The sequence below is a fragment of the Herpailurus yagouaroundi genome, unplaced genomic scaffold (assembly GCF_014898765.1).
Source record: "Herpailurus yagouaroundi ecotype Mexico unplaced genomic scaffold, PumYag 163, whole genome shotgun sequence".
Taxonomy (NCBI): Eukaryota; Metazoa; Chordata; class Mammalia; order Carnivora; family Felidae; genus Herpailurus; species Herpailurus yagouaroundi.
The window spans coordinates 15,038,919-15,050,438 of NW_024412404.1; the positions used below are offsets into that span (position 1 = coordinate 15,038,919).

Here is an 11,520-nt window from a genome sequence, read left to right on the forward strand (position 1 = left end):
AAAAAGCCCTGATTTGTAATGTTTGTTTGTTTCCATGATGTAAATATTCCCGTTGTGGCTGTTTCGGTGTGGAGTCACTGAAAGCGGTTGGGAAGAAATGGGTGCATTTGCCTCTTATGAGCTGGTGTGAGTGGTTACGGTGACTTCACACCACTGCATCTGGTTCCCCTCTACCTCTCTGACATCATGTTGTACCACTCTTACCCTGCAGGCTGCTCTGTCTACACTGACTTCCTTGTGTTGTGTTCCCAGCATGCCATGTTTATATTTTCCATGTTTGAACCTTGGGGCCGTTGCACTTGTTCTCTCTGTTCCTCCCATAGATAATTACATGTATTATTTACTCTCTTCCTTGAGCTTCTACTGAAATACCACTTTTGGGTCACTGCCCAAGATAGCATCCCTACCCCGCCCCCAGCGATTTCCTAATCTCCATATCCTATTTTTCTCCTCAGCATTTATCAACATTTGACATGTTTGCCTCATTTTTTGTTTGTCTGTCTCCCTCACATTAGCATGAAAGGCCATGTAGGCAAGGAATTTGTTTTGTCATACTTTATTCCCAGTTCTTAAAACAATGCCTGGCACATTGTTGGTGAATGAATGAAAGTAAAGTTTTTCCCAGAAATCCTCCAGGTGACTTGCTTATGTTTCATTGACTCCATCATATGGCCGCTCCAGCTGTAGAGGCATCTAGGAAAGCAAATATTGGCAGCAAAGAATAAGGGGTTATTGCGTCAGGCACCCCAGACCAGGTAGCATTGGTGGGTTGGAGGTGTGTGTTATTCTTACTTGCTGATGACCCCGATTTTCTTTCTCTGGCCTGGGCGTAGTTCAGCTCACGGTCCCCTTAGGCTAAGATGATTTGCTGTTTTTCAGTCCAAACTTCTCTGAGTTTTGACGAGTAGATCAAGTCTCTCCTGGTTATCCCCAATTTGATGCTTCGTTGGGACATCAGCATGTGTTGTCCTTTTCCTGTTCTCTCTCTCTTGGAAATTTGGGAGTTGCCATTGACTCTTCTCATACCAATAAATAACTTAAGGCAAGCTAATTTGATCTCACAAATATTTCTTGAATCCTTTACATTTTCCATTCACACATTGCTGCAGCTCTAGCTCTGATCCTTGTCCCCTGCTGCCTAAATGACTGCACAGCTGTGACTCGTCTTCTTTGAACCTGTCACCAGGCCACCAATAAAATAAAAACAGAGATTTGACCTTCTTTTCCTACCCCTTCAGTGAGTCTTTCCTTTCACATAGGATAAAGTAGCACTGGGATCTACTTCTAATACTCTCTCTAAACCTGTTTCCCACAAACCTCTGCCTCTCAGTTCATGCCCCAGCAGTACTTAATTGCTTATGGTTTCCGGCATACTCTGCCCGTTCTCCCTTCTATGTCTTTGTTCTTTTTGTCTCTGCCTAATTATCTTCCCCTTTTTCTTTTTTGGCTAATTCCTATATATCATTTATCCTTTGATCTTTTACTTCCTGGATAAGGTTAAGTGCCTTTCCTTTTGCTTGCATGGTATCTGCTTAGTTTTATGACTGTACATAGCACACTCTATATAAGTATCTGCTTATGGGCCCTTCTTACATCTGAAGGATTTGAGCTTCTGAGATGCAGAAATTGTGTCTTAATCATTTTTGTATCTTTAGCACCTACTCCAGGGTCTGGCACATAGTAGGTGCTTAGTAAATTTTGATTGAGTGATACGAAAAGCAGGCTAAGTGGCCAGTTAAGTCAGAGGGAGCAGCAGACAAGGCTGGAATTGAAATTGACTGACTAGGGTAAGCAAAAGCCCCGTAGATCCAGATTATGGGAGACCAGCCAAGATAAGAAAAGGACTGAGGCCAGGAGAAGGGGGGGACTAGGAAATCAGAGATTTAGACGAAGATTCTGAGCATTAAATGGCAAGAACCAGGTGGCTGAACCCACAAGAGGCCATTATGGGGAAGAGACTTGTGTGGGTCAAGACAGCACCCTGGCAAGGAGACTGGAGTCTGCTGTTGAACCAGGAGGGCTTGAGGGCTTTACAGGTGGTCTGCCCTGGTCCCTGCGTATGGGCAAGTAGACCCTCAGGAGGAGGCAAAGGAGAGGATGGATTCTGTCAGGCAGTTTCTGATATGCTCTGTGTGGAGTGTAAACCTGACCCAGCACTGCTTGGTATGCCTTGCTTCTTCTCAAAGCATTGTTATCTAAGCAAGTGACAGAAGAGCTTTTGTTATTTTATCTAAGTTAAATAGTCTACTTCATTGTATGCAACTTTGCATAATATCCATGTCAACAGAAAAGCTAACTTTTTTCAAATTTGAGAGCTGAATGGACAATTCAGTAGATAGGTTTTTTATTTGGGATAATAAAAATCAACCTTCCCTGCCCTAGTGTTAGGCCCCATTGTGAGCACCAGCTATCATTTTTCTCATGGAGGTCAGGGGCAGAGTTTTTACAACATTAATGGTAATGGATATGTGAGCGATTCTGCCTTGAAGGAGGCTGGAGTTCGGGTTAGGACTGTGGATATTCTTGGCTCTTAATGCACCCAGCCACCTGCACTGGAGCCTTGAGTGGGTTTGTCTCTCTTCTTCAAACTCCAGGATAAGACTTTTGGGAACAGGGATTTTTGGTCTTCACCTTCTGTGAAGTCCTTGTTGTAGACTTCACAGTGCTGTGTGTTCTGTCTGCACTTGGTAAGCATTGTTTGAGCTGAAATTCAAGGGTGTGTGGGTGTGCGGGTATGCGCATGCACGCACATGATGCCTGTGGCCAAACCTCTGAGGAGATAGAGCAAGGCCAAGACCTGGCGATTGATTGTTGTCTTATTAACTAGGGTTTGATGTCATCTGTGAAGTCTTTGCTTGAGTGGTGGCTGCCTCTGCTTAAAGTGAGAATTTTTCTTAGGCTTCCTGACCCATTTGATTGAAATAAAGTTTCCTAATGTTTTTGTTTTTTTCTCAAGGTATTTGATGAGAGGGCGGCAAACTTTGAGCACCATTCGGGAAGGCTTGGTGCCACGGCGGAGAAGGCGGCTGCTGTTGGAACTGCTAATAAATCTACAGTGGAAGGCATTCAGGCATCAGTAAAGACAGCTCGAGAACTCACACCCCAGGTTAAATTATGCTTGCTTTTTATTGTTTCAATATTCGCCCTACAGTGTTCAGTAAAGGTCAATTACAGAACAGTTTCTATACATTTTTGAACACTTATTGTAAATTGTCGTGAAAGAAACACACTCATAGTCTCAAAATCATTTTTATATTGTTGTAGTTTTCTGTAATGATCATAGATTACTTCTGAAAGTAGAAAACTAGTAAAGTGACCCCTCACCCACACTCATAATTAGGGAAATATTTGGATAATCATCAGAGGTTAGTCTTTGAATTTTAGAGCTTTTGCCTTTCCCTGCATCTCTTTGAGGATATTTTTTAAAAATTCGGTTGTGTTCATAACTTGTTTTCTTTTTCTACTTCATTATATAGCCAAGTTATAGCCAGTATGCTGTGAATAATCTAGTAATCAAATTATAGGAAACTCATCTTTTTAAAATTGATTCATTCAGCAGATATTTATTGTGTACCTGTAGTATATTAGGAACCGTGCTAGGCTTTACATGTCTGTGATACTGGCTTTGGTGGGAACATGCAGGGAGAGATTTAAAAAAGAAAAGCACACCTTTATATTGTTTATCTTTTGCCCACATGGCATGTTAACAAGTTAGATTCTCTTGAAAAATCATACATGTCCAACTTCTAAAAAACACTTCCATAAAATATGAACATGAGTAACTTTCTTTAAAAACTTCCATAAAACATGGAACATAAAACAGGATTTCTGCATAAAAGTGAGATTCCTAAAAAAGAGAAACAGAAAACTAAAGATACCAATGATGGAAAGAGTAAGGATTTTGGAGACAGATCTGGACTTGAATCCTCTGTGACCTTGAGTTTCCTCATCTGTAAAATGGGGAGAATTCCTTCCTAGTGGATCATTTGGAGGATTAAAAGGATATGTGTACAGCCTGTAACTAACCAAATACTCAGGAAATGTTAGTTCCTTCCCCAACTGCTATACCTGATTGTCTGGGAGCGCTTGAGCAAGTCATTTACATTTTGTATCTGTAAAGTGGAGAAATTACCTGACCTGTCTCATAGGGTTGTTGTGAGGATTCAGTAAGTTAATAGATGTGAAAGTACTTCATTAACTGTATATAGTTACTTTAAAAAAAAAAAAAAAAAATTTTTTTTTTAACGTTTTTTTAAAATTTATTTTTGAGACAGAGAGAGACAGAGCATGAACGGGGGAGGGTCAGAGAGAGGGAGACACAGAATCTGAAACAGGCTCCAGGCTCTGAGCTGTCAGCACAGAGCCTGACGCGGGGCTCGAACTCACGGACCGCGAGATCATGACCTGAGCCGAAGTCGGCCGCTTAACTGACTGAGCCACCCAGGAGCCCCTATAGTTACTTTTTTAAAAATAAATATTCATAATCAGTTTTAAGTAATTTTTAGTATCTTTCTTGGTGATGATTTTTAAGGTGGAAGAGTCTTCCCAAGGGCTTAAACATAGGTCAGTTTGGTGTATGTTTGGAAGTACCAAGTGAATGCCGTTTACTTTGTCATTTTATTACCTTCCCCACATCAGGCTGTGACTGTAAAATCTTCTGCAGGGGCCCATTTGGGTGAGATGTTTATGAGACCAAATCTAATAATGTTCAGCCTGAGAAGAGACTTACCCATTTTTGGCTTTCTAGCGCCATCTGTAGGTAGAGAGGGGAAAGCTTTGCTGAAAGTTTGTATTTCAGCGGGAGGGTGCCCTGAGGTTTAAAGGTTGTTTTGTCATTGACAGGTCGTCTCAGCTGCTCGCATCTTACTTAGAAATCCTGGAAATCAAGCTGCTTATGAACATTTTGAGACCATGAAGAACCAGTGGATTGATAATGTAGAAAAAATGACAGGTAGAGCTGTGTGCAGAGTTCTTACTGTCTAATCCTTGAGGAATGAGTTCTGAGAAACTCGAGTAGGACTGGTTATGTGACTTAGCTGTAATTGGATGAAGGGACAGTCATGTGCCCGACAATGTACTTGGCCCTGATTAAGGCTGCTGAGCAGCGGCGGCTTCTCATTCAAGCCTTGCAATTTTGTTTGAAGAGAGGCTCTTTGAGTCTCTTTTATTTTAATGCTGCCCTCCCTGTGTGATGTTTATTGTTACAGCTCCTATCTTCTCTTTGAATAGTGCCTTTGCTCAGTCTGAACCAGAGTTTGGTTTCAGAGGCTGGGAGGCAGTGTTTGTGGATACAGTAAGTGTCCCTGTCATTTTCAGTGGGTTCACATTTCAAGGAACCACAATAGCTACCATTTAATTCAACTTGTCTCAGAGTTTCCTCCAACTTATCAAGTACGTAGTTTTAAAAAAAGGAGAAACCAACCGCCAACAAACCTGTGTCTGTGCAATTGAAGTGGCACCTCTGAATCTTCATTCTCTGTGGAGGGAGGGATGGGAGAGGAGGGAAGAAATGAGGAAGGCAGGCTCCTCGGCTTCCCTGCAGAACTTGCTGGGACAGGGTCCGTAGCAGCCAGAGATGAAAGTGGAGCTCCTGAGGTATCGTAAGAGAGGCAACGGAAACAAGAAACAGGTGGTTAGGGTTATTAGACTCCTCCGAGTGGCTCATCTTGGGCACTACAAGCTGCCAACAAGCAACAGATGGCTGGGGAGTGAGGCAGAAAGGGAGAAAATGTTACTAACACAACGTGGAGATGCGGTAAAGGCTTGAGACGCAATCCTTGTTTCCTCCTGTTGTTGTTGCAATTCTGGTTGTCTGTTTGTAGCCACAGGAAGGCCAGTGACCACGGTGGTACGAATGCTATGACTCTATATGGCCCTCCTGGTCTCCATCTTCACTTTTTTTTTTTGAACTAAGGTATTCACCTGGAAGCTTCTGATTGTAGAGGAAGGGCTTAGAGCTGAAGGAGAGAATTCTGGGTGTTAGACTTTCACGTGAGAAACTTGAGTGGACAACAGGGTTTTTGAGTCTCTCTTCTTCTAAAATAGAAACTAAATTACATTCCTTTTCTCCTGACAGGGCTGGTGGACGAAGCTATTGATACCAAATCTCTGTTGGATGCTTCTGAAGAAGCAATTAAAAAAGACCTGGACAAGTGTAAAGTGGCCATGGCCAATATTCAGCCACAGATGTTGGTCGCTGGGGCAACCAGCATTGCTCGCCGGGCCAACCGTATCCTGCTGGTGGCTAAGAGGGAGGTGGAGAACTCTGAGGATCCCAAGTTCCGTGAGGCTGTGAAAGCCGCCTCTGATGAATTGAGCAAAACCATCTCTCCAATGGTGATGGATGCAAAGGCTGTGGCCGGAAACATTTCTGACCCTGGTAAGCAATTCATGGTGTGGTTCACCTCACTTGAGAGGTTAACTCAGGAAGCCGACAGAGTGGTAAGACGATATGCACCCACCCGCAACCACCGCATACAATATCTGGGAGCCGAAACTGCAGATACTTAGTTTGAGAGTGCTAGATTAATCTTTTCATGTCCAAAAAAAAAAAATATTGCACAGACTAATTTCTGCAATATTGCAGGTTTGTTGCAAGTTAGTTTCTCTGGACCAACTTTTCTGTGCTTGTCTGATTAGATACCTCCTGGTCCTGTTTAGTTGTTATTTTGGAAATTGCCCAAAAGATGCATGATAACCAATGTATAACTTCTTTTCTGCTTTTCTTAAAATGCTTTTACTCTGTTAAACATTTTCTGTTTCTGTCAAATTGGGAGGGCTTAAGTTGACATGTAGATCTCCTAGGTGAGTGTCCTCATCCTCTACCAAAGAGTCTGGACTTTCTTTAGCTGAACTTTGAGCACGTTTTCAGTATTACTGAAGATGTTACCACTCCTTTGGTTAGAAACATCTGAATTCCTTCCTGTTCTGAGCATCCAGTGTGTCTAGCCTCGTCTGTGAGTAGAATGCAGTCAGTGTAAGGGAGTGGGTAGGAAGGGCTGCCCTATTCATCCCTAGCCCAGGCAGGATCTTTCTGGTATCTTGAACCCACCATCACTAAGGACACGCTCAGGTTCCTAATTGGAGTTTCTAGTAGTTTGAGGAGAATTCTTGAATTCCCGGTGACTGGACACTGTTAGCAGCTCAACAGAGAGGGTTAATACACTTAATGCCAAGGTGAGCAAAGGAGTAGTGAGAAAGATGAGACAGACTCCAGGGAATGTATGCCCAATCTGAAACTGACATCTCCCCTGTTCAGAGTTAGGCAGGCGTATCTCTTGACTGGTTCATCATAAAAGAGGTGATGAGCACCACCTGAGCCCAAAGTGATCACGCCCAGGAGTGTCTTGAGTACTTGTTAGTTGTACAGGCAAGAAGGCACCCTGCACCACTGGGAATAGCTGGCTGTGACCCTTCTGACTCTTTGTATGCCTCGCGGCTTCTGCCCTGCCCTTACCTCCTTTCCCCTTCAATCACTGCCTGTGATGCTTCCTGGCAGCTTCACATCCAGCTTTTGTTAATAGAAACCAGTTCTTCTGCTGGACAGACCGTGCTCCAGGGCGCTGACCTGCCCAGCTGAAAGTGAGGGTTCTTATGTTTAGGCCTGCAAAAGAGCTTCCTGGACTCAGGATATCGGATCCTGGGAGCTGTGGCCAAGGTCAGAGAAGCCTTCCAGCCTCAGGAGCCTGACTTCCCGCCTCCTCCGCCAGACCTTGAACAGCTCCGTGTAAGTAAATTCAGAGTGATGGGGAGAATTGAGCAGAGGGTGTTGGGACTCTAACAAGGGGGAGGTTGGCTGTGTTCTGGCGCCTCAGTTACCAGGGGTCTTTGTTTAACTTCTGCTTAAAGCCTAGTTGGATGTACAAGTTGACTTTTATCTTTCATTCTGAAATTAGTGGAGTCCTAACCCCATGGTTCTGCATGGGGTGTGCTGGATAGGTGGGGGTCCGTGGGGTTGGCCTGCTGTGTTGGGAACTGATTGGAGCAGAGGAACTGGCTTTGGTAAGTGTGCATGTGATGAGTGATGAGGTAGTAGTAAGTTAATGAAGAGTGGGAAAATAATCTTGTGGTGAGATTTTTTTGTGTTCCCAGTGGACAATGGCAAACTGAAGTGGGTACACTCTTGTGTGCATTCTTTGTTCCTTTACTTGACTTTTTTTTTAGTAACAAAGTAATACAGTCTCTTTGTTTTCAAGTTTATTTTTCCCCCAACTATCATGTAAACTCTTTTGACGCACCCCAAAGTACCATAAATTTATTCTTCCATAAATCAGTGGTTTAGAAGGAGGATTAGCTGGGCAATATCTTATAGATACAAATCCTAGAATAGGAAATAGTAATTATTCTAACCAAGTATTAGAAATAGCTGGACTTTGGGAATAGTTTATCAAGGCAATACTTTGATTTACTCTCCTTGACTTACTTTGCCATGTTTAATGTCGATAAAAGATGTAAATTTCTAAGTTGTTTGAGGATACAACTGGGTCATTTTGCCCAAACTAAGACACAGTGCTTCCCTAGCCTCCAATGCTTCAGCCTCATTTGATTCTTTATAGCTGGACTGTTGGTGGGTTGTTAGGGCCAGGGTGGGTGGGGGCTATTTTGCCAAATGGCTTTTTATGGGATCATCAGATTTTGACACACAGAATCAAGATCTTCGAGGCTTGTCTAGCTACCCCTTATTGACAGAGGAGGAACCTGAGGCCCAGGGGAGAAATTACTTGCCTGTGCAGCTTCCCTTCAACACAGGGCCACAAATTAGATCTTTGGGAATCCTTGGTCCAGTAGTGCGTGCGTGCCTCCCTGGATTATGTCCAAAACTGTAGCTGCTGGCTTTTTGTGGAGAACAAGGAAGAAAATATGCATCTGTTGAGATTGAAGCAGGTGGTCCTTGCGCTCAGTGTGGGTGGTCTTATATGGAATGAATGTGGGTGGCTTTTCTGGGGATGCTTTTTAGAGGAAAGGAAAGAATTCTAGAGGGGAGTAGTTCCTAGGGTTTTACTTACAACCCAGTAATTCTTTCTTAGCTGACAGATGAGCTTGCTCCTCCCAAACCACCGCTGCCTGAGGGTGAGGTCCCTCCACCCAGGCCCCCACCACCAGAGGAGAAGGATGAAGAGTTCCCTGAGCAGAAAGCCGGGGAGGTGATTAACCAGCCAATGATGATGGCTGCCAGGCAGCTCCATGATGAAGCTCGCAAGTGGTCCAGCAAGGTAAGTAATGAAGCTTTTCTTGTGGAAAAAGGATGAAGAACTGTACACACAGCCCAGGAAGAAGAGTCTGTTTGGAAAGTTACCCTCTGTCTGCTTTGGTTCCTGTTGTTGTCAATAGCATGTTCCTCTTCTTACTTGTGGTTTAGTAAGATGCTTCTGGCACCTGATGGCTTCTCCTTCTATTGTCATCTAGGCTGCCTGTGATTTAAGAGGAGGGTTCCTGTCCTCTGTCCATGCAAGGGTCAGCTGCTGTGACCCTGGACATTTGGGGTCTTTGAGAAACTGCTTCTCTTTCTTAAGATTGCTGAATGTTTTTAGATGCTTTCTTGCTAATTACCAGCACTCCAAACATGAAATAGTCTTCTGTGGGCTCTGCTAGAGCTAGGTGAAGTGTTTGCATTTTCCTTCTGTTTTTCATAAAGGCAGTTAGATTGGTGTCTTAAAAGCCATGTGCTTTGTCCTTTCCTTAGAGTCATCTTACCCCTTGGTTCAAGACAGCTCCAGGCTAACTCCACCTCGACAAATCTGAAAGTGTAACTATTAGTGTGGTTGGTGAAAATTTAGATGCTGGCAGCAGTCATGCCCTGGGAATAACTTTTGCCTATTTTCCCCTAAACGATGGAAAGTGAGTGGAAGCTTTTCTAGATATGAGCTAAATGTTATTGCTAACCTTGCAATGAAATATAGTTCTAAACTGTTCGTGATATGACCCTTTCTTCTAGATCTTTATTCCCACCATTTATTTGCCTTTTTACACCCTCAGCTGTCTCAAGCTCTTGTATTAAATGTAGTTCCCCAGGGACCTTCTGCACGCAGCTGATCTTGGGTTTTTCCAGCCTGGGAAATTGACCTTGGGTTTTTAATTCTGTATTTTTCTGTGCTGTTAGCTGTGAGCCTAGGTTCTAAGAAGGAATGAATAGTGTGACCTTGCTGGTGTTGGGCCTGACCATGGAATTATTTATAATTGTATCTTTCTAACTAGGGCATGCACACCTCCAGGACCTTAGCAGAGTCCCACTGCATGTGGAGAGTGGGATGGAGGTGACGATGAAGGTTGGTTTTACTTAAAGACTTTAAAGGAAATTTAAGCTTTATTACAGTAAACCCAGATATACTGTGCAGCAGGACACAAAACATACATGAATTATAAACAAACAAGGGGCAGAGAGCATCAGCCTACATATTTTTCCGACTCTGCCATTTGTGGCCAGAAGTCTTTAGGTCTGACTATCCCTGGAGATTTGGAACATTAGGAGATTGCCAACTTTGAGCTGTGTGAAGTCAGGAGCTATTTGAACCGTGTGTATCTGGGGGATGGGTGTGTTATGTGTTTGTGTATCTGTCAGTCTGTTTTTGTACATTTCGAGACCCTGAACCCCAGTAGCAGTGAGCTGGCTTCTCTTCTAAGGAATGGGGATGAGTCTTACTTGAGACAGAGTTTAGGGAAAGAGTTTAGAATGTACCTGAACCCCTTGTTTTCCCTGAATTCTCCAACTCTATCATCAACGTTTGGAGACACGTTTCCTGTACAGGGTAAGAATTTTAGGAGTGATAGCAACCTCAGTTAAACTTCCATGTAAACTCTTACTTCCTCTTGGTTAGCGATTTTTTTTTTTAAGTATGCCCCATGACCAGTGTGGAGTCCAATGGAGCTTGAACTCATGACCCTGAGATCAAGACCTAAGCTGAGGTCAAGAGTCAGACACTTAACTGACTGAGCCACTCAGGTGCCCCACTGATGTTTGATATAAAAAAACCCGTGTTCAGGAGCACCTGGCTGGCTCAGTTGGTAGAGCATGTGACTCTGTATCTTGGGGGTTGTGATTTCGAGCCCCACAAAATTCTTAAAAACAAAACAAAACAAAACAAACCTGTGTTCACCATTCTTCATATACATGGTTTGGCTTCCTTGAGGCAGTTCCTTTTATTTTCTTTCCCCTCAACCTATTTCAGCATCTGATCACACTACTTCTTGCCCTGGCCTTTCAGATTCCCCATCCCTGTTATTAAACTTATTCTTTCCCCTCATGGGTCCTGTTCTCTCGTGGGCCCACATTTGGGCTTCTCTGAACCCAGCCTTGGTCAGTTGCCACGTTCATGTGTTATCTGTGAAGTATGTAAATTAAGTTTGGGATGAGAACCCTAGTTTGCAACAGGAGAGATTTAGTTTGTACCCAAGGAACAGCTTTCTGAGTCAGTACTAGCAAGGGATGCAATATGAGATTGTAGAAGTGTTGGCCCTGAAGATCTTGAAGGGGGGAGAGAGAGAGAGAGAGAGAGAGAGAGAGAGAGAGAGAGAGAGAGAGAG

General features: G+C 43.5%; 1 protein-coding gene across 2 annotated transcripts in view; it reads left to right on the forward strand.

The window, feature by feature from the left end:
* Nucleotides 1–11,520, forward strand: part of VCL (vinculin) — a 112,345-nt gene that overhangs the window by 92,857 nt on the left and 7,968 nt on the right. For both annotated transcript variants that reach the window (XM_040485451.1, XM_040485450.1), the window contains exons 14-18: nt 2,957–3,106; nt 4,843–4,951; nt 6,077–6,379; nt 7,602–7,726; nt 9,027–9,212. In XM_040485451.1, the coding sequence (XP_040341385.1) occupies nt 2,957–3,106; nt 4,843–4,951; nt 6,077–6,379; nt 7,602–7,726; nt 9,027–9,212 (873 nt within the window). The remainder of the gene's footprint in view (nt 1–2,956; nt 3,107–4,842; nt 4,952–6,076; nt 6,380–7,601; nt 7,727–9,026; nt 9,213–11,520) is intronic.